General features: G+C 45.4%; 3 protein-coding genes and 1 long non-coding RNA gene across 7 annotated transcripts; 2 read left to right on the top strand and 2 right to left on the bottom strand.

Moving 5' to 3' along the window:
- Window positions 1-2,178: 2,178 nt before the first annotated feature.
- LOC120697434 (syntaxin-52-like) lies at window positions 2,179-6,058 on the top strand. Of its 2 annotated transcripts, none has more exons than XM_039980680.1 (8): window positions 2,179-2,319; window positions 2,500-2,621; window positions 3,795-4,011; window positions 4,753-4,854; window positions 5,017-5,117; window positions 5,334-5,434; window positions 5,514-5,558; window positions 5,650-6,048. In XM_039980680.1, the coding sequence occupies exons 3-8, from the start codon at window positions 3,797-3,799 to the stop codon at window positions 5,779-5,781; spliced, it is 696 nt and encodes a 231-aa protein (XP_039836614.1). In that variant the 5' UTR covers window positions 2,179-2,319; window positions 2,500-2,621; window positions 3,795-3,796; the 3' UTR covers window positions 5,782-6,048. The 2 variants fall into 2 exon arrangements, with proteins under 2 accessions (XP_039836614.1, XP_039836615.1); XM_039980681.1 differs by having other exon boundaries at window positions 2,197-2,414; window positions 5,650-6,058.
- A 1,364-nt stretch (window positions 6,059-7,422) lies between these two features.
- LOC120697432 lies at window positions 7,423-11,368 on the bottom strand. 3 transcript variants are annotated; one of them, XM_039980678.1, is made up of 4 exons: window positions 11,128-11,367; window positions 10,974-11,027; window positions 10,712-10,856; window positions 7,423-7,950 (listed from the first exon to the last, which is right to left on the bottom strand). In XM_039980678.1, exons 2-4 carry the CDS (start codon window positions 11,009-11,011, stop codon window positions 7,684-7,686), a joined length of 450 nt encoding a protein of 149 aa, XP_039836612.1. In that variant the 5' UTR covers window positions 11,012-11,027; window positions 11,128-11,367; the 3' UTR covers window positions 7,423-7,683. The 3 variants fall into 3 exon arrangements, with proteins under 3 accessions (XP_039836612.1, XP_039836613.1, XP_039836611.1); XM_039980679.1 differs by having other exon boundaries at window positions 10,974-11,020; window positions 11,128-11,344; XM_039980677.1 differs by having other exon boundaries at window positions 10,712-11,027; window positions 11,128-11,368.
- A 630-nt stretch (window positions 11,369-11,998) lies between these two features.
- Window positions 11,999-13,045, top strand: LOC120697433. Its single transcript, XR_005684470.1, has 2 exons — window positions 11,999-12,520; window positions 12,774-13,045. It is a non-coding gene; the product is annotated as an uncharacterized LOC120697433 (long non-coding RNA).
- Window positions 13,046-13,462: 417 nt separating this feature from the next.
- On the bottom strand, window positions 13,463-14,715 carry LOC120697431 (glutathione S-transferase 4-like). The gene is made up of 3 exons (XM_039980676.1): window positions 14,325-14,715; window positions 14,184-14,232; window positions 13,463-14,083 (listed from the first exon to the last, which is right to left on the bottom strand). Exons 1-3 carry the CDS (start codon window positions 14,472-14,474, stop codon window positions 13,617-13,619), a joined length of 666 nt encoding a protein of 221 aa, XP_039836610.1. The 5' UTR covers window positions 14,475-14,715; the 3' UTR covers window positions 13,463-13,616.
- Window positions 14,716-19,965: the final 5,250 nt, after the last annotated feature.

The following is a 19,965-nucleotide window of genomic DNA, read 5'->3' as shown; positions in this document are numbered from 1 at the left end:
AGATCTGGAGAAACTTTTCATTGACACTATTAATAACTTAAAACATATTGTCTTTCCTGGTGTCAATTCTATTTGTTTGACCTCTGATATCTGGTCTGGTAATGCAAAGGAGGATTACATCACTGTTGTAGCTCATTTTATCAATTCTGATTGGCAACTTAAGAAACATGTGATTGGTTTTAGATTGATTGAAGAGGCTCATACTGGTACAAATATTGCTGAACGTATCTCTGATGTGGTTGAGGCATTCGGAATGACTGATAAGATCTTTGTTGTTTCCTTAGATAATGCTTCTTCTAATAATAATGCTATGCAAATTTTGGCTCCAATCTTTTCTGGTTACTTGGGTGTTGATAGTGATCATGATAATCCATCTAAGAAAACCTACTATGTTGTGCATCAGAGGTGTGCTTGCCATGTTATTAATCTCATTGTGAAGTCTGGTTTGAAAAGGCTGAAACCTTATATAGAGATCTTTAGAACTGCAATTAGTTATTTGAATGCATCTAATAAAAGAATTGCTGAGTTTAAAGACTACTGTTTGCTTAAGGGTGTTAGACCTCGTAAATTTGGTTTGGATATGGATGTTAGATGGAATTCAACCTATCTCATGCTTAAGCACCTGATTCCATATAAGAATGTATTTTCTGTGTTCATCAATGGTAATATTGGCTATGCTGGTTTGAATGGTGAGCACTGGTATGTTGCTGAAAAGGTTTGTGAATTCCTTGAGTTGTTTTATGAATCAACTGTTGCTCTATCTGGAGTGTATTATCCCACAAGTCCTTTGGTTCTGCATCATATAATTGAAATTGCTACTCATTTCCATGAATGTCGGGGTGATTCAAAACTTGAAACTATTATAGGCCCTATGAGAATGAAGTTTGAGAAGTACTAGAAAAAATTCCCATGTTATATTCATTTGCATTTATTCTTGACCCTAGAGCTAAATTGAGAGGTTTGCATATAGCTCTTGATTTGCTTGCTAAGTCTACTTCCTACAATTACAATCTGTATGCTAATGAAGTTAAGCATGAGTTGTTCAAGCTGTATAAAGTATGAAAACAAGTTTGCTGCAGCAAGGCTAGCAAGGACAGCCCATCCATCAGGTTTGACAGGTAAAAGGAAGCAGGCTTGGGGTAATATCTTTGGAGGGCAAGGAGGATCTGGTACCTCTGGTCCTTCTAGTAATATTCCTATTGCTGGTACATGTGAGCTCACTGCCTATCTTGACAGTGACAATGTTGTGGCATATGATGATTCATTTGATATCCTTAATTGGTGGTATGATCATAAACTAACCTATCCAGTTCTCTCTATCATGGCTAAGGATATTATGTCGGTTCCTGTCTCAACTACTTCTTCAGAGTCTTGTTTCAGTCAGTCTGGCAGGATTCTAAAGGATCGGCGCAGAAGGTTGAACCCGGAGACTGTGGAGCAGCTGATCATCATCAAGGACTGGGAGCTGGCTGCAAGGAGAGCACAACACTCTGTGGAGGACTTGGAGTTGGAGGAGAAGTTCAAGAACCTATGGCTTGATAAGGACAATGCTGGTGCTGCTGGGGATGAGAGTTAGAGTGAGATGTGAGTGACATTTAACCTGGTGGCTGTTGTAACTTGTAATTGTAAGACACTAAAACTATTTGGCCTGGTGGCTTTTGAACTTGAACTTGAGTTGGCTGCACTCTTTTTTCCTTTCTAGGGTTTCTCACAAGGGTGAGTTTTACCTAGAAAGGTTTTTAATGAGGCAGCATTGCACAAACAGCTCTTTCCAATAATTTGAACTTATCTCTATTTGTCTTGGTGGTTTTGGGGGGTTTTGGCCTTTTGGATTTGGGGGTGTTTGACTTTGTGCTTTGAATACATATGAAATGTGAATAATTCATGTCTAGATTTGAGATCTGGAATTTTTTTGAAATCTGTTGAGATGTTTTTTGGTGACGGGCTTTTGGGCCGCCCGGCCCGGCCTCTAGTCCCGTGCTTGACGGGCCAGCCCGGCACGAAAATCGGCCCACGGGACGTGCCTTGGGCCGATCCCTAGGCACGAAGCCTGTTTAGGCCCGGCACGATGGCCCGTCGTGCCCAATCGTGCCGGGCCCATTCGTGCCGGGCCGATGCCGGGCTCGGGTCGTGTCGGGCCGGCCGCCCGTATGCTCATCTATACAGGTAACCGTTCGTTCAGTCACGTGCACCCCTCACGTTTCCGCGGGCTCTATCGGGCGTCTCCGCGAAAACGCCACCCCTCACGGATCGAAAGGAGGCTCGGCTCCTCTCTCGCGGCGGCGGCGCACCCCCTCGCCCTTCTCCATCTCCGGCAAGGTGAGCTCTCCTCTCCCCTCTTCTCGCTCCCCTCCTCCTCCTCCTCCCTTCCCCGGCGCCCCCCATTCCCTTCCCTTCAGTAGCAACGCCGCCAGGTACGTGCACCCGACGGCGTCCCACTCTTTTATTTTTCCTCAATAGAATAACGTCCAATTATTGCCGCTTTCTTCCTCGCCACAGCTTCCGTCAAAGACACGCGGAAAACAACAAGACTCGGGGGGTAAAGCGAGGGAGGGGAGGCGACGCGGACGAGGCCCGATTCCGATCCCCGGTCTCCCGATCCGCGCGTCCGGTTCAAGCAGGTTAGCCGATTCGTGCCCCGATCCTTCTTCCCCGTCCCGTTTCCTCCCGATTGGTGCCCGTTTCGTGCAGTTCCGTGCGCCGATTAGGGATCTCGGTAGGGTGTCCGGGTGTCGACGGAGGCGGAGGCGGGGGGTTCTCGGTGATTGTGTGGATGGGTACGCGCGCATCCGCGGTGAGGGAAGAGAGGGTTATGGGGGGATTTAGGAGTGGTGCCCGGATTCGAGCATTTCTTCTTGTCCCTGGACAATTTTTCTTAGGTCTTTCCGCGTCCAGCGCGAGCCTCCTACGAATTTAGTAACATGGTGAAGTAGGATTGATCGTTACGAAGTAATCTAGCTTGTTGCAGTTTTGTTCCTGCTACAAACCATTGTCTGTTGCTCATATCTGTACCTACCAAGTAGGAACTGCGGTTTGGGCAGGAATTAGAAACCTGCATATGAACCCATGACTACCAATCATGGAATCAAGGGGCGGTGTGCTAGAGGATTCTTCGTATTGAGGTTGATTGCAGCAGAGGCAGGCGAAAAGTTTGCCACGGTAACTCTAAACCTGGGCACTTATGTTCTCCTAAGTGACTCCTTGCAGTATTTTAGCCCATTTCAGGCTCTATTGAATCCTAAGATCGAGTTGCCATGCTGGAACAAGAATTAAGTGTTGCAGATTTATATTGTTGGCAGCTTCAAACAACAACAACAACAACAACATAGCCTTTTTCCCAAGCAAGTTGGGGTAGGCTGAGATGGTTTGGACATGTCCAACGAAGGCCTCCTGAGGCGCCGGTGCGTAATGGGGTTCTTGAGCGGGTCGATAATGTAAAGAGGGGTAGAGATATACCTAAACTGACGTGGGATGAGTCGGTTAAGAGAGACCTTAAGGATTGGAATATCTCTAAAGAGACCTTAAAGAGACCTAAACTGATAGCTTTGGCAGCTTCAAGCAAGCAAATTTCTTCTATGCATGCAAATCCTTTTGTTTACCTTGTTGCACACATATAATGGCATTGGTACACTGGAAAACTTCCTTCGTTATCAGCTATATAGTTCTGGTGGCGTTTAAGAAGATATCAAAGAGCTCTGCATGACAAGAGATTATTTATTATCGTGTGGTTTGTGCTTATATATTTATGATAATCCATTCACTTGGCATTTTTTCTGTTGTTTTAAACTAACCAGCAATGGCATCATCTTCGGACCCATGGGTGAAAGAGTACAATGAAGCATCCAGGCTTGCTGATGACATCAGTTCCATGATTGCTGATAGAGGATCTCTTCCGCAATCAGGCCCAGAAATTATGCGGCATACTTCAGCCATCCGGAGAAAAATAACTATTCTTGGGACTAGACTGGATAGCTTGGAGTCATTGCTGGCCAGAATTCCTCCAAAGTCAATGTATGTTCTGTTGGTACTTCTTCTCTAATTATTTGATGTTGAAGATGGGTCAGAGTGCTTGCAATGATGCCATATTTCTTTTTCTCAAGTCTGACACTTAGCAGTGAAACATATATGTACTGAATATGATCAGTTCTTTCAATTCCATGTTTGACGTCTCCTTAGAATCAAAGCTTTAACATTCTTCTACACATGAAAGATGATTGTGTTATCGGCAGCTTATAATCTTTATATTATCCATTCACAACTGGTGCTTCAACTATGTGGTGGGATACTAGATATGAAATTTCTACACGAATGATCAAATAAGTGAACAGATAAATATAACTCGTGAACTGTCGAAGTGTTACATTTTGGGCATGAAGCATGCTATGCAAGATAATACTAAAATTAGATTATTTGGCATGTGAGCTATATACAATTGCAAATTGTTCTAGTATAGATCAATTGTTGCAGGAGAAGAGTATGCCATATTGGTTATGTACATAGGTTTCCTGCTTACGAAGAAAACATGATTTTTTTTACTATGCTTATTACTATGACAGCATGGACAATATTTTCATAGATGCAAGTTTTATGTGTACATTGTCAAAGAGAATTCATTATAGGATTTCCGTGTCGCTCACGGATATTATTTCCTTAACCAAGAATTTCATAAATTAATCTCTAGTCTAGACATAAGGCCTGATAAGAATTTATGCGCAATTTTTTTTACTTTAAATTTGTTTTTGAGTTGTGCAGCACTGACAAGGAGATGCATAAGCGCCAAGACATGCTTTCCAATTTGAAGTCTAAAGCAAAACAGATGGCGACAAGTTTCAACATGTCAAACTTTGCTAACAGGTCTGCCATGTTTGCAATGATCTTAATAAGAACTTGTCTTTCATTATCTCTCTTTTTTTAACAAAATCCCAATACTTTATTTTATTCATTTTCAGGTAAATATTATTGTAATTTGTTGTTAGAAATAATATGTCCAATATGTGCCTTTTTTATCCAATTTAGGGAGGATCTTCTTGGACAGAGTAAAAAGGCAGATGATATAAGCAGAGTTGCTGGCTTAGACAACCAAGGAATTGTTGGCCTTCAGAGACAAATTATGAAAGGTACAGCGAAGTTTTGGTTTATTGCGATTTGTTCAATGGACTTATATTAAAGGGGTGCAATAAGCTGCTTGCATGGGATCCGTTAGCACTGTTTATTCACCATTTCACATTGGTTGATACATATCTAATTTCCTTGGAATCAACAGCTATTTGTGGGATTAAGGACTATTTTATGGCGTCTTATTTTATTTGACTGTCAGTCATAACATTTTGCAGAGCAAGATGAGGGCCTTGAGAAGCTGGAAGAGACAGTGCTGAGCACAAAGCATATTGCCTTAGCAGTCAATGAAGAACTTACCCTGCACACACGATTGATAGTTAGTATCGCCTAACAGAAACATTTGCATTTTTTTTGTAATAACACCTGATGATTACTTGTATTCTTTGTGCTTGCAGGATGACCTTGAAGATCATGTTGATGTTACAAACTCGCGTCTTCAGGTTATCATCTATCCTTGTTTAAAACATTTTGCTGCCACCTGACATTTAATTTTTCTCAAGTTTGCACTGATACAAAATTCGTCTCATTCAGCGTGTGCAAAAGAGACTTGCAATTCTGAACAAGCGCACCAAAGGTGGCTGCTCGTGCATGTGCCTGCTGTTGTCGGTTGTTGCCATTGTGATCCTCGTGGTCATTGCTTGGCTTATCGTCAAGTACGCGTAAATAAAAGAAAGAAGCTGCCAGGTACCCTGCGGCCTTCGCCTGGAATGCCCCCTTGTGTGTTACTCGATCGAAATGTGCAGTGTTTGAAAAAATATATATACGGTGGTTTCAGTCGGTTGTTTCCTTTCATGAGTTAAGCAACATGTACATTACATCGAATGAGGCTCAGTCACGATCATTAATCTGTGTATGAGATTGCCACATCCTATGTGTGTGGCGTTTGTCAGTTTGCAATGAGAAGTGTGGACTCATTCTGTGTGGCTATAAGCACTCAGTCTCTATTTGGTTGTATTTTCCCTGCTCGTTTCGGTGATTGAAGAGGGCGCCGACGATTTGGATGCAGCTTTTGTTCTGCTTCATCTCTGCGAAGGGGTGGGAGGCCGGTAGCTTCCAGTCTTCCCCGTCTGTGGGATTTGGTTTCCGGCCGTTGGTTCTTAACTTCCTGTGCTGGCAGCCGCGGAGGGAGGTTCAGGATCTTCTGTGTAATTTTTCTTTTCTTTAAGGGCCTGGCTGTAAAATGGGATGTACTGTGCTCCTTTATAATATATCTTCCCTATTAAAAAAATGCTTTTGGGCCATTAGATATCCACGCTGGTTAGGTCAATTGATGCCGTCTCTATAGGCTTTTTGCGATCAATTTCATATGACAAACTGTCGACCGGATTCACATTGATTTCTATGACGGGGTCATTATCATATTGTATGTCAATATTCCAGGTTGGAGTAACCATCGTTCATTCTATTATTTTTTCAGTGATTGATTCGTCCTATTATTTTTTTATAATATAGAAATAGCATATTTCTGTCAAAAAGTGATTTTTTTTCTCACAGGATGTTTGGTTTACCTGCCCGCGCATACCCCTTCAGGCTCACCGATGCAGAGACCAGTCATCCGGATGCGCTCGCTAAGCTGGCCCCTCAGGCTCCAGCAAGACATGGGCCCGATGCCGCGGAGCGACAGGCGCATCAAGGTCATCATCACTGCAACAGCAGTGGCCGCAATGACGATGGGGACTGGGAGGGAGAGTTCTGCCCGAATATCACAGGTGCTTCTCGCAAGGCGAGGGGGGTGGGTTCTTGCAACAGGAACACGCCCGTTAACATGTGCTCGTCCGACAACGAAGATGATTTAATCTCTGAGAGCCAGCTTATCAAGAAGCAGCAGGAAGCTGAGCCTGTGCCTATTCACGTGTCTATTGCTAGTATGTATATTAAAAAAAACTTTGGCTTTGAGACATGTGCTCAATTTTAAAACAGGAGATTATTTGTACGGCTCTACCACATAAAAAAAAACTGACATGAGTTTGCTGAGGTGATGAAGCAGCATGTAAAATTTCCAACTTCAAACTCAATATCACCAGGAGAGAAAAAAACAAAAATTTCAGTGAATTCGTCTATTAATAAGCCCACAAGCCACAGCAAGTAGAGAAGATTTATTTTTGGCAAGACCCTACTGGAACGATCTTCAACTATGCCCTACAGAAACTTTATAATGGATATACAGTTTAGAAAAAGAAAAGGTGCACATATCCTATATCCACCCCATGGCCAAGAAATTGCAGGGGTAAGGTACCATCTGGAATTTAAAATTGAACTAAACATGGACTAACATGTATCCCAAGTCCCAACTCTTCCTCAATGTCAACTAAACATCAGAATCTGAGTAATTTTCAGAAGAACGACTTCCTGATCGTCAGGCAATATGTTAAGGAGGTCCGAATGAGATCTGTTCTTCACAAATCAGGGTATTTATAATACAATCAAGCAGCACTTGGCACGTGCCAGACAGTGAAAAAGACAGATCCTACAAACTTTTATGTTCCCAATAAATAGTTCTCCAATTTCAACAGCATGGTTTTAACTTTAAGGTTATCAGCGCTGAACATACTGCAGATCTAAAAGTCATTCGATATCAAATCCCTTCTCTTGGAGCTCCTGTATAACCTCATTCCTCATACGAAGCCATAGCTTCTGTGCTTCCTGCTCAAATTTTTTAGACTGCAACTGCTTCTGCATATTTTCAGAATCCATATTGGCATCAGCGAAACCCTTGGGTCCAATTGTGGTTCCAAGAGCACCTCCGCTTTTTATAAACTCCTCAACTGCCTCTTCATCACCAGGGTACGGGAACTTCCTGCGCTCATAAAGGTGTGCCATTTCTTTTTCTTCCTGAAAAGACAATCATTCACAATTTATTGCCACCAACATGATGTAAAGCAGCAAAGGAGAGATTTATCCTATACTTTCTGTGTTTCCTTAAAACCAAAAAGCTTATCAGCAAAGTCATCGTTGGCGCTGTATAATTACAACAGCTTTTCAAGCATAATGCCTATCCAAAATTTATTCTTGTTCATGGTCGAGATGTATCTTTGTCAGCATAATGGGAAGTATTTATCAACAAATAAGAGCAAAAATATATGTTTCATACTTCAGAAAATGATAACTGTCTTAGGGGCATATCCAAGATAGAATCTATATCAACTGCTTAAGAACCAAATCTGGCTTAAATTGTATATGTGCAGGCTTCACATGAATAACTTTGCCAAAATCAGTATTGTTGCTTCAAAGCTCCTTAGGTTCATTTGAGTGTGGTTCTCCATTTGAGGTGGCACAGGAATGCAAGGAAAACCTAAAGTCAAAGTCATATGAAAAGGCTGGAAGTGTTCCAAATATTCCTACACAATTAACAGATCCAGCATATAGCCATTTTCATATCATAACGCAGGTTTATATTTTAGAATTGTTCACATATATGTCATGCCCAATGCTTTGAGATAACACAGCCTGATCTTGATGTACAAAATTTCACATTTAGTGTAATAAGAATCTTTCACAACTGATTTCACCATAAAAGCATTACAACTAGGCGCCAATAAGTTCTCTAAATATCAGTAAGAGCATCTCCAAGAGTTTCTAATATTTTCTCCCTAAAAGTTGTTGTTTGCCAACTCCCTAAATAGGTATAGGAAGGAAAAAAAGAGTTCATCTCCAATAGTTCCCTATTTTTCTCCCAAAAATGAGAAGTTGTGGCCCCACAAAGATAATTCCACGAGAAACTTTCATGGCTGGCGGACATGGCTGGCAAGCAGAAGCTTCTTGCAAGTCAGATTGCCGGTGATTTAGAGCACGAGAGGGCTTGAAATTTGGGGGAAAAGAAAGAGAATGATGAGAGGGTTCCGTTTTACCTCTTACTTGTGCCGGTGACGCACCGTGGCAGCTGAAATCAGTGCGGGAAGAAGTAGCGGCGGGCGCAGTCCATGGTGGGTGGCCAACGGTGGCGGCGGCTACAGAAACTAAACCCTAAATCCTAGAACGTGGGAAAAACCAAAAGAATAGACTGGATCCATGGCGCGAAGGAAGGATGGCGCAGGGAAGAAGAAGGCGCCAGAAAAAAAGTCGCGAGGGAGGGGCGATGGGGAGCGATGGAGGCGTGCGTATTTTTACGCATAAGGGAACCCAATTTGCCAATTGTTAGAAGATAGGGAATTAGGATGGGGAACTATTGGAGAGTGTTTTTTTGCCTTTTTCCAAAAAAAAACAAAGATAGGGAAGAGAAATAGGGTACTCTTGGAGATGCTCTAAACAATTTGGCACGTGTATTAGGGAAGAGAGCACAGTTGCACACTGCAGAACAACTGAAGGGCCATAAGACAACAAAGTTTCAAGACACAAACAGTGAAACAACTACACACACCCCAAAAGAAAAACTATCAGGATCAATATGCAAGGCAATGAGTTCTGATTTGTAACAATGCCATTACTTCTTCTTAAGCACTTTATTGATTATTGTCCTATCTTCTAAAATTCAGGGCATAAGCTAATGTTGGCATAAATTTTCAACATAGCCTAGCCCTGAAGTATTACAATTTCAGGGTGAGGAGATCAATTTAAACCAACAAAGATTATTGCAACGATGCAGGACATAACTGCACAATACCCGTTCCACTCAAGGGCGAGGCTAGATCAGAGAAGACCCTGGTGCCTGACTTCATCATTTATATATTGGTCTCAAAATTTTCAAGCAAAGCTTTAATAAACAACGCTATAATTTGATTTGGACCCTGGTGCCGGTGCACCATGCTAAATGAACGTGGCGTCGCCCCTGGTTCCACTTCTAGCCAGTGATGGAGCCTGCTGGGGGCTAGGCATCAGTGTTTTTTTTTTCATGTGAGTAGGTATGTGAAACCCCAATTCTAAGTCTACAATTTCTACGGGATAGACAGGATATATGGAATTTGTGCATAGATATGTACTCCGTATATTCCCAACTCCCTAGTAGATTACGTTTTGATTTCACTCATCTGTCTGCTTTGAGGAGACAACTATAGACTTTACAATTGATGCAATCAAAGATGATTTCAGTCTCTACTAAAAAACAAATGATTTCAGTCTGGAGAAACATCATCTAGTATGTCTTAAGTAAACACCAAACACAGCAGTCATTTCCAATTTTATTTTGTTTGATTTCAGTCCGTATAAAAAAAAAGATGATTTCAGTCTGGAGAAACATTGTCTCGTCTAATACACCTTAGACACCAAACATAGCAGTCATATTTCAATTTTATTTTGAATTCTGTGCAACAGGGGCGGGCCCAGGGTGAATTCAAGGGTATTCATTGAATTCCATATTTTTACTAATCAATGGCATTAAAAAATATACATGATAAACAATAGGGTTGAAACAGTTAATTGTTTATGTAGCTTTTGAATAACCACCCTTCCAATCCTAGGCGCGCCTCCTCCATGCAACAATATGACCTTGACTTTACAATAACAAGATGAATTCTTTTGGGGCTACGTACAACACAATAGGGCCCAATTATGTTAAGTTTCTGGCTCCGTCCCTGCTTCCAGCCAAATAGGGCATTCTGCGTTCTTGCAGTACATACCCATGAACAAGAATGCGTCAGGGGCAGCGAAGCAGCTGTACCTTGGGGCGTGGCTTGAGCGTCCACCAGCCGAGCGGCGACGTCTCGTTCCAAAGCCAGGCGACGCCAAAGAGAGTGTAAGTGCAGAGCAAGGCCTTGCCCATCTGCTTCCAGAAGTAGGCGTCCTCCTTCTCGAAGCCCATCCGCCTACCCCCCACCCACACGCAAACAAACACAGCGTAGAATGAAAGAATGAGAAACCGCGGGCACGGCGAGGCAGGTAGGCAAGCCGAGGAACCGGCGACGGGGACGGAGGGCGCGCACCTGAGGAGCCTCCGCGCCTGCGGGAAGTTGCGCAGCATCGCGCCGACCTGCGTACTGGAGAAAGATGGGTGAGGACTGAGGACGCATTTCGTCGAACAAGGTGCGGGCAGAGGCAGGAGAGGCCGACAAGCGGTCAACGCCGTAGGATTCTTACCGTCGAGGGTGCGGTGGCCCGGTAGGAGAGGCTCGAGGGTGCGCCACCGTGTGGAACGCCTCCCACGGTCGTCGTGGATGTAGCAGCTAGCAGGGCAGAGAGGGAAGAGGCGGCGCCCGGTCAGTGCGTGTGCGTGGGCAGCGGCGGAGCTGTGCAAGGTGCAAACCGCTTGGGCCAAGGCCAACAACGAATGCCAAACCCACCCACACGGCCACACGGCCACACCACGTCACATAATAATACAAACGTAATATCAAAAATAAAGTATGAAATCTTTCAAAAAAAAAAGGTAAAGTACCAATTTATAATTTTGATTATACTTTGATTCGACAAGTGATTATAGGAGGAAAACGAAATTAGAATCTTCTTTTAGCCTCGTTTTGAAAATTGAGACCACACTTAGAAATGATTTGATGCTAAAAAGAGAAAGGATGAAGAAGGACGTAACAAAAGAAATGAAGAAGAATGATAAGCATGCCAGCTCTCATATGCCCTAAAGAGTTTAGAAACTTCAGAATTGGGGCGAGGAATTTGGAATTTTTGGAATTACTTGTGTTGTCGGGATTAGTGGAAGGTCATGAAATATTGCTGATTTCTGGCGGTGGGAGGAACGGCCAGAGGTGAGAACGCCGCCTGGCGTGGTGGTGGAAGATAATTAGTGGTGGTAGAAGCAACAGGTACTGTAAAAAGTAGTTAACATATATACAATTTTTTAGTCATCAGAAACAGAATAAATAATACCAACACTTATTAGTACGTAAGAGGATTATTGTACTCGACATAATATTATTTTTTTATGTAACAACATTAAGAATATTACCTCTATTGTGTACTAATTCTGGTTCTAAAGGTAAAACTTGGCTGGGTCATAATATTTCTCGCCGAGACAGAACTCGCCGAGTCCGGGAACTCGACGAGAACTCTCGCAAGGCGAAGGGGTGCCGCACGGCGGGGGTCTTGCAAGAGGAACACGTCCGTTAACATGGGCTCGTCGGATGACCAAGACGGCAATGATAGAATCCCTCTGAACCAGCTAACATCATGAATTGAAGGGTCTCGACCCTTCTCACCTGCTACAGTTCAGACAGGCGAAAAGGGGGTGAAAGTCTTCGGCGGCGTCGATGTCACTCCGGCGCCGGGGGGGGGGGGGGGGGGGGGGGGGGGGAGGGGGAGGACTTCGGCATCAGTTGATCTGTGGTCGGCGTCGGTCGATCTATAAGTAGATTACTAGCTTAGGTTAGTAGTTCTAGGTTTTGCCGGGGGGTGAAGCTGGCGTTTTGTTCGCTTTAGTCGGAGGAGACGGCGATGGATCCCCTGCGGCTGGTTTTCCTTCTGCTGGTCATCGGAGCCGGTGGCGCAGTGGAGTGGATTTTGCTTCTCCGGGCTGATTTCGGTGAGGTTCCCTTCCCTGATTGGCCTGTGAGATCGTTTTGGGTCCTTCCGTTCGCTTACGGAAGGGACTCTCCGTCGGGGTGGCCTCCTCTGGATTTGGTTTGTGAGTTGTTGGTGCTCGCTTTGGTGGTGCTGGAGCTGTGTGACGGATCATCTGTGGTTGGGTGCTTGCCATCCATGGTGGAGGTAGAAGGATGCAGTGCCAAATCGAGGAATGTGACATCTGATGGTCTTTCACCGAGGATTTCTTGCAGCTTACCAATGTTTGGAGTCTGTTCCTTGTTTTGGACGGGAGAGGACGGTGGATTGATGCTCCAGAGCGCAGCCTGGTGAACGGAAGTGCAGCTGCGATGCCCGTTCCAGGGAGGAAGAAGAACAGTTGGGGGTCTTGCTGTAATTTTTGTATTACTCAAGGTCCTTTATGTAAGAAAGGGATGTGCTGTACTGACAATTATCCTTTAATATAAGTTATGTTCTTTTCTCAAAGAAAAAAAAAGAAGCAGCGGGAAATTGAGCCTATGCCTAATCACGTGTGTGTCGCATGTGCATCTATACTAATAAATCATAATATTAGGTGAGTTATTTTTCAACTTGTATTGAGCAGGTGTTGGTTCAAAGGAGCTTTTTTTTTTCGGGTATTGGGTCAAAGTAGCTAATGCGCCAAAAGAACCTCGCTCCGCGATCATTGATCTCAAAATTAAATGTATCCTTATCGTGGTCGAGGACAAGATTTCTGTGAATTATGAACGCGCTTTTTTTTTCGGGTATTGGGTCAAAGTAGCTAATGCGCCAAAAGAACCTCACTCCGCGATCATTGATCTCAAAATTAAATGTATCCTTATCGTGGTCCAGGACAAGATTTCTGTGAATTATGAACGCGCTTTTTTTTTCGGGTATTGGGTCAAAGTAGCTAATGCGCCAAAAGAACCTCACTCCGCGATCATTGATCTCAAAATTAAATGTATCCTTATCGTGGTCCAGGACAAGATTTCTGTGAATTATGAACGCTGAAAGCAGCTGCATTTTATTACAAGGATAGAAGTAGAAACCCGCACGACGGGAAATTAAGCACAACACCACCACAACTTGATCGGTGGTCACTCGTCTTTCTTGGCCGGCCCAGCGCCGACCGGCATGAACTCCGCCACCTTCCTCGCCGCCGGCCGCGCGGCGAGCTCCTCCCACCACGCCCTCACGTGCGGGAGCGCCTCCACGACCGCCGCGTACTCGGTGGCCATGAAGTAGTGCATGATGGTGAAGTGGCTGAGGTCGGCGGCGCTGAGGAAGTCGCCGGCGAGGTACCTGCTCTGCGCCAGCCGCGCCTCGTACACCTCCAGCACCTTCCGCAGCTTCCCGAGGTTCTCGTCGACGGCCGCCTGGTTGCGCGCGCGGCCGAGGAACGGCGCGAAGACGCACTCCACCACGACGGGGGCCGCCGCCGGGGTCAGCTGGTGCGCCTCCACCTCCAGCCACACGTCCACCATCGCCGACCGCTCCAGGCTGCCGGCGCCCAGGAGCTCCGGCTTGTGCTTGCGGAAGACGTGCCTCGCGATCGCCCGGGACTCTGGAGGATGTCACCGCATCAGGGATTGAGGAATTCTGATGAAATCGAAGCAGGAATCATTCACACGCCGGCAGGCGGCCGAGATTAATTATATACTCACCGAAGAGCGTGAGGTCGCCGTCCTCAAGAACTGGCACCTGACCGAAAGGCTGCAGCAAGAACAAGCCACAAGATCAGTGTCTTTCAGGCGGCGAGAGATGAGTGAAACAGATCAATGGCTGCTCCGGGGGAGGGTACGGACGTTTCTGGCGAGGTGCTCCGGGCGGCGGTGGTCGCCGTCCGGGCGGCTCATGGGGACGAGCTCGTAGTCGACGCCGGCCTCCTCGAGGGCCAGCAACGCGCGCGACACGAACGGAGAGATCGCCCATCCGTACACCTTGGGCGGCGCCATCGCTTGCTCAGTTGCTCTGCTAGCTTCTTGTTCTTGATTGGGTCTGTACCCAACGCTGCAAAATCTACAAACGATGTTGGTTGATGGAATTGCTTGCTTGCTGCTGCAGCAGCATGCTGCTGCTATTTATACAGGAGCAGGAGGGAGAGGAGGAGGGCAGAGATGGCTGCTGCCCGCCGGCCGGCGGCCGGTGCTTGGGGGAAGAAGGTGCTAGAACACAGGGAATTGAGTGGTTGGTGGGTCAACGTCGACGAACCCCTTTACTAGTACTACGTGCGTGACGTCGCTGCTTACGTGCGCAGAGTACTCTCCCACTACATGCGTGACGTCGCTGCTTACGTGCGCAGAGTCGCCGACTAGCCGGCGTCCGAGTTAATTACCCGGATGCCATCAAAATTTAAAACAATTCCCTCAATACCATTAAAATTTAAACCATCCTTTCATTGCCATTGAAATTTTACTTTAATCTCCTCAGTACCATTTCCATTAGTTTCCAAGCGGAAAACCGTGAAAATACTATACCAAATGTTGAAGTCCGATCTATCCAATTTTTTTGGTTGCGTTTGTAACTCTATCTCAACTCCCAACCCCACCTCAGCTCCCTCCCCACCCCCCGCGCGCGCCGCCCACCCCTTCCCCCACGCGCGCCGGCGACGCGCCGCCAGGAGGGCGCGTGAGGGCGGACCATCGCCCCTGCCGCCACCCGCGCGGCTCCCAGACTCTCGACAGATCCTCAAGCCCACGAACCGCCTAACGGAGCAGGTGCCCACGCGGCGGCGCCCCTGCTCGACGCCCACGCAGCGACGCCCCTGCTCGGCGCGTGGGGGCCCTAGCGGCGCCCCTGCTCAGTGCCCGCGCGGAGGCGCCCTGGGCCCTGGGGTGGGAAGGGAGAGGGGGCCGGCGGCGCCCCTGCTCGGCGCCCGCGCAAGGCGCCCTGGGCCCTGGGGTGGGAGAGGGTGAGGGGGCTGGCGGCGCCCCTGCTCGGCGCCCACACGCAGGCGCCCGTGGCCGCCTCTCTATAAGATTTACTCCCTCCCAGTGCAGAGCCGCCACGACCACGAGCCTAGCTTGTCGATCGATCAGCAAGTAGTAGCCGAGCCATGGTGATGAGTGTGCCAGCAGCTGGGTCATGGGAGGCGCAGGCGCCGCTACTGCTGTGCGCGACCGCCGTCCTCGCCGCCGCGTGGGCGTGGTGCGCCGCCGCTGGCGGAGTGGGCGTGGCCGCGGTCGCGGTGCTCGGGTCGGGCGCTGCGGGCGCAGGGCCTCCGCGGCATGGCATACCCCCCGCTGGCCAGCGACGCGCCGCTGGCCGACCGGCTCGCCCGGGAGGCCAGGTCCCGTCTGTCCCTGCCGTCGGGCTGCCACGCCGACGTCCCCTGGGCCGCGCCGCTCCTCCACCACGCCATGGACGAGCACGGTGCATCTTGTGTAGCAGCTTTCGATCTCCTCTCTCGCCGTCGCCGCCCGCCGGCCTGTCACTGTTGGTCGGTCTACCATGTGCCGGTCTTGCCACGCCAAAAAAATTTGTGCACGTGTATGATTGCTGACAAAGACACAGTGGCAAGAGAACGACCGCGCGCAGGACCACAGGAGTGGCACCACCGTCCTTGTCTCATTGGGGCACTAACGTCTTTTTGTCCTTGTTTAACAGTCGTTCTAACAGCAAACTCACGGAATGACATTGAGGAGATTGAAGTAAAATTTCAATGGCAATGAAGGGACGACCTAAATTTTGATGGCATTGAGGGGATTGTCTTAAATTTTGATGGCATTTAGGGAATTAACTCCCGGCGTCCAGCCCAGGCAGGTCCAGGGACCCAACGCTGAATGTGCTGCTGGGCACTCTGCCTAACCGGAATATGCGCCCGTCGCTGGCAAATGAGATGCGCTCCACTCCCTCTGTTTTGTTCTACTGGATATAATTTTTGTTTCTGGAGGATAAGATTTCAATCAAATTCTGTCAATAATTTTAGACTTTCGAGTTGATGACTGCACAACCACCTTCAATACATGATATCATTTTTTCAACATAGCCTCATCGTAGAGGTCATCTGGATGACACGTCTCTTTCTCTTCTCATAGTTCTAATGTCATGCCACTAATTGTCTACAATAACATAGCTACTAATTTCCCAGATCAGAGACATTTTCCTAGAAGTTCCGAACTTCCAACTTCGCGAGGGATAACATAGCAACATCCGAAGAATAATGCTACATTCTCCCGGGTTTGTGATTAAATATCTTTGCACAACCAAGGCGCTTAGAACGATAGCGCCAAGGCCAGATTGACAGTAACAATATTAAACGTCGAAGACATTCCAACTTCTTATATGATTTGGTAATGCTCCCGCGGGTGTTTCAAAAAAAAACATTGCAATAGTAGAACAACATCTTGGAGGTAAAATTTCGGAGTCTTCAGAGATCAGCCCTCCCTGGGTATTTTGGGAACGGGATGACATCCCTGATGACTGATGTTCTCCATACCAGTGGCAAAAAGGATCATCAATATTTCGAAGCCCAAGCCGGAACCGCTGTGCTTGACCGATCCATATCGCCGAAGGTCCGGATACCACACCACTCGTAAGGCTCCAATGCCAATCCCGCATATAAAATCCTGTAGAACAAATATCAAACCACATTCAATAAATTGCTACGTCCACGCACCAAAGCCAATGGAAACCAAATATGAATAATGAATAGGGAATGAATAATTTTAATTTACACTTGTTGGAATATACTCCCTCGGTCCCAGAATATAAGCATTTCTAGCTATGTACCAGATTCATTGCATCTTCTATGTACCTGGACAAGTACTTATCTAGATACATTAGATATGCTATGAACCTGGACATCTAGAAACATAGCTAGGAATGTTTATATTTTGGGACGGAGGGAGTAAGTAAATTGTCCACCTTTTCCCATTAGCTTGAGATTTTGAGTTGGATTGGTCGGTGCGTGCAACTCAATATAGTATCAAATGCTCCACGTCTGAGGAAAAATACCCAGCATTCAATGCCCCACTGCTGTATATCAATTGTCAATGGAGTACTTTGTAAAGTGGTCTTAAAAGATATTCTGAATCTTGCAGAAACCACTTAGTTGCAGGCATACGGGCCATACGGCTATTATTTGAAAACATAAAGATTGTTATCCTCATACAATTATACACAATTATTATTCTTTTAATTAGTGGTTGGTGGAAAAAGAAATTAGAGCTATCTGGATCCTACAAGGCAGAAAATGGATAATTCTAAACTACTTAGAGAAAATCTGGCTCACTGGTTGCTTAGAGCATTTTCAACAGATTACTTGTCTCTTCCCCAAATACAATTTTTTTTTTGATAATTGGAGATGCTCCAGCAGATTACCACCAAAATGCGATCATATCGGTAGAATGATTAAATGTGCGCTGTGAGTAAATAAAAATAATAAGTCGTGAGTATAATGCAAAATTGTCTCGTTATCACTAGGTTGGAGCAATGTCGCACAACCATAGTGCGCAGTTGACTAATCATCATTTTCTTTTCCTGTCAATAGAAAATAATCTCAGATGAGCGGCGCATTATAGCACTACCTTGTAATAATACGACGCTGCTAGCGCCCGGACGTCCGATGAAAAATTTCCCAACGAACGCTCTGTTGCAACTTTAAGAATACAAGCTTGCAACATAAAAAATTAATATTTGCAACATCAGAAGCACGTATTGTGTGACAATCCAAGTTTTATGGGCTAAAACCACCCAGTTAATATATAGCTTTTGTGTTTATGTTTATTTAAAATTTAAATCATGATTTCCATAGCAAAGGTATTTTTGTAATTTTGGAAAAATGCAGGTCCTTTTTACAAAATAGTTTTGAATAAGGCAAAATTTTAAATTTTGTGAGGGGTTAAAAGTGTATACCTTGTTTTTTTCACTTTTATCATCATAAAAAGATATATTTTATGCTTAGGGTTACCCTTGCAATTTTTAAAAATTTAAGTTGTGTTCTTTTGCATTTAAAAGAATTGACGGATTTTAAAAATAATTTCAAATCCTTTGACCTACACTACAAGAAATGTGAGTATCAGTGACGAAAACCGATATGACAAAGATATAAAATGTCATAGAATAGTCAGTATTCTATGACGATTCAAGCATTTTCGTCATAAAATTGAGGCAGACGATTATCATTGTGACGAATACATATTTTCGTCACAGAAGATGCAACAGACAATGACGATTTGATAAATTCGTCACCAAATATCAAATTATTAGTGACGTTTCCATTTCATGACGAACCGTAGGTTTGTCATAAATTGTAATTCTTACTCAATATTATAAGAATTACAAATTTGAACCATACAAATAGGATAAATAACATATATAAATATTTATATTTAATACAAAAATATCTTCAAGAAAGTCTAAAATTTTTTGTATAAGTAAATCTAAATACATTTATTATAGGGTTTTGTTTGCTAAGCCGAGTTCAAATGACACCTCGGATTGCATTTTATAATGTCCTTGTGCAACAATAGTCCCTTTAGTATATAGTAAGTGTTTTGCATGTAACAGAGCATATCCAAATGACTAACTATTTGGCTACTTACCGATTATGTAAATAATAATATAAAATGCCGTGCAATGGAAGTTCCCAAAGATATTGGCTTGGATATTCCATATCGATGCAATATGTGCAAATATCATATATTTCTTAATTTTCTTCTATAAACATAAACTTTTTGTAATTTGACTTGTATAATGGCCGAATGATTATAATACATATGACATATATGGATGTTGCAGACAAAAATCCTGTAGCAAACAAAAATTTCCAGCCCAACTTACTCTCGCGCCAACAGAACGCGCCAATCCAGTCCAAATTTCCCTTCCCCGCCAGCCCACTCACGATATACACCCCCCCAACCCAAACCCTAGCTTCCCCAAATCACACCAAATTTCCCCTCCCCTCCGCGTCGTTCCTTGAGGCGGCACTGGCTGCTGCTGCTGGCTCCCTCGGGCGCCGCTTCCTCGACGCCGACATCACCGGGCCGCCGCCTCCCGCAGGCGTGCGCGCCTGGGCTGGGGGCTCCTGCTGGGTCTGTGAGGTGCGGGAGCCGCAAACGCAGGAGCGCATCTGGCTCGGCACCTTCCTGACCACGGAGATGGTAGCTCGCGCGCCATCGCGCTTCGTGGTGCCAGCGCCTCCGCGGCACCGCACATCATCATGTTCCTCCGGCCAGTAGTAGACAGAGCAACCTGAGAATCACTGTGGTCTGCCCCCTCCCCTCCCTCCCATTGAGAATGGATCTAAGAATTTCATGCACCAATTGTTTTCTAATGTCTGCAGGTTTAATCGATTTTTGCTCAGTGCATAGATTCAACAGTTGTTTCATATCTAAACTGATTTGATTACCCATCTGAAAGTGGAGGGGTATTCCTTTCTTTGAAGGTGTGGTGTTCGACGAAATTCCTATCCAGCCATTTCCATAAGGTAATCCCCTTTTTCAT

Source organism: Panicum virgatum, chromosome 3K, assembly GCF_016808335.1.
Source record: "Panicum virgatum strain AP13 chromosome 3K, P.virgatum_v5, whole genome shotgun sequence".
In the NCBI taxonomy this organism is placed as follows: Eukaryota; Viridiplantae; Streptophyta; class Magnoliopsida; order Poales; family Poaceae; genus Panicum; species Panicum virgatum.
Note: the sequence above shows the minus strand (reverse complement) of the source record. Positions and strands in the feature narration are given on the sequence as shown.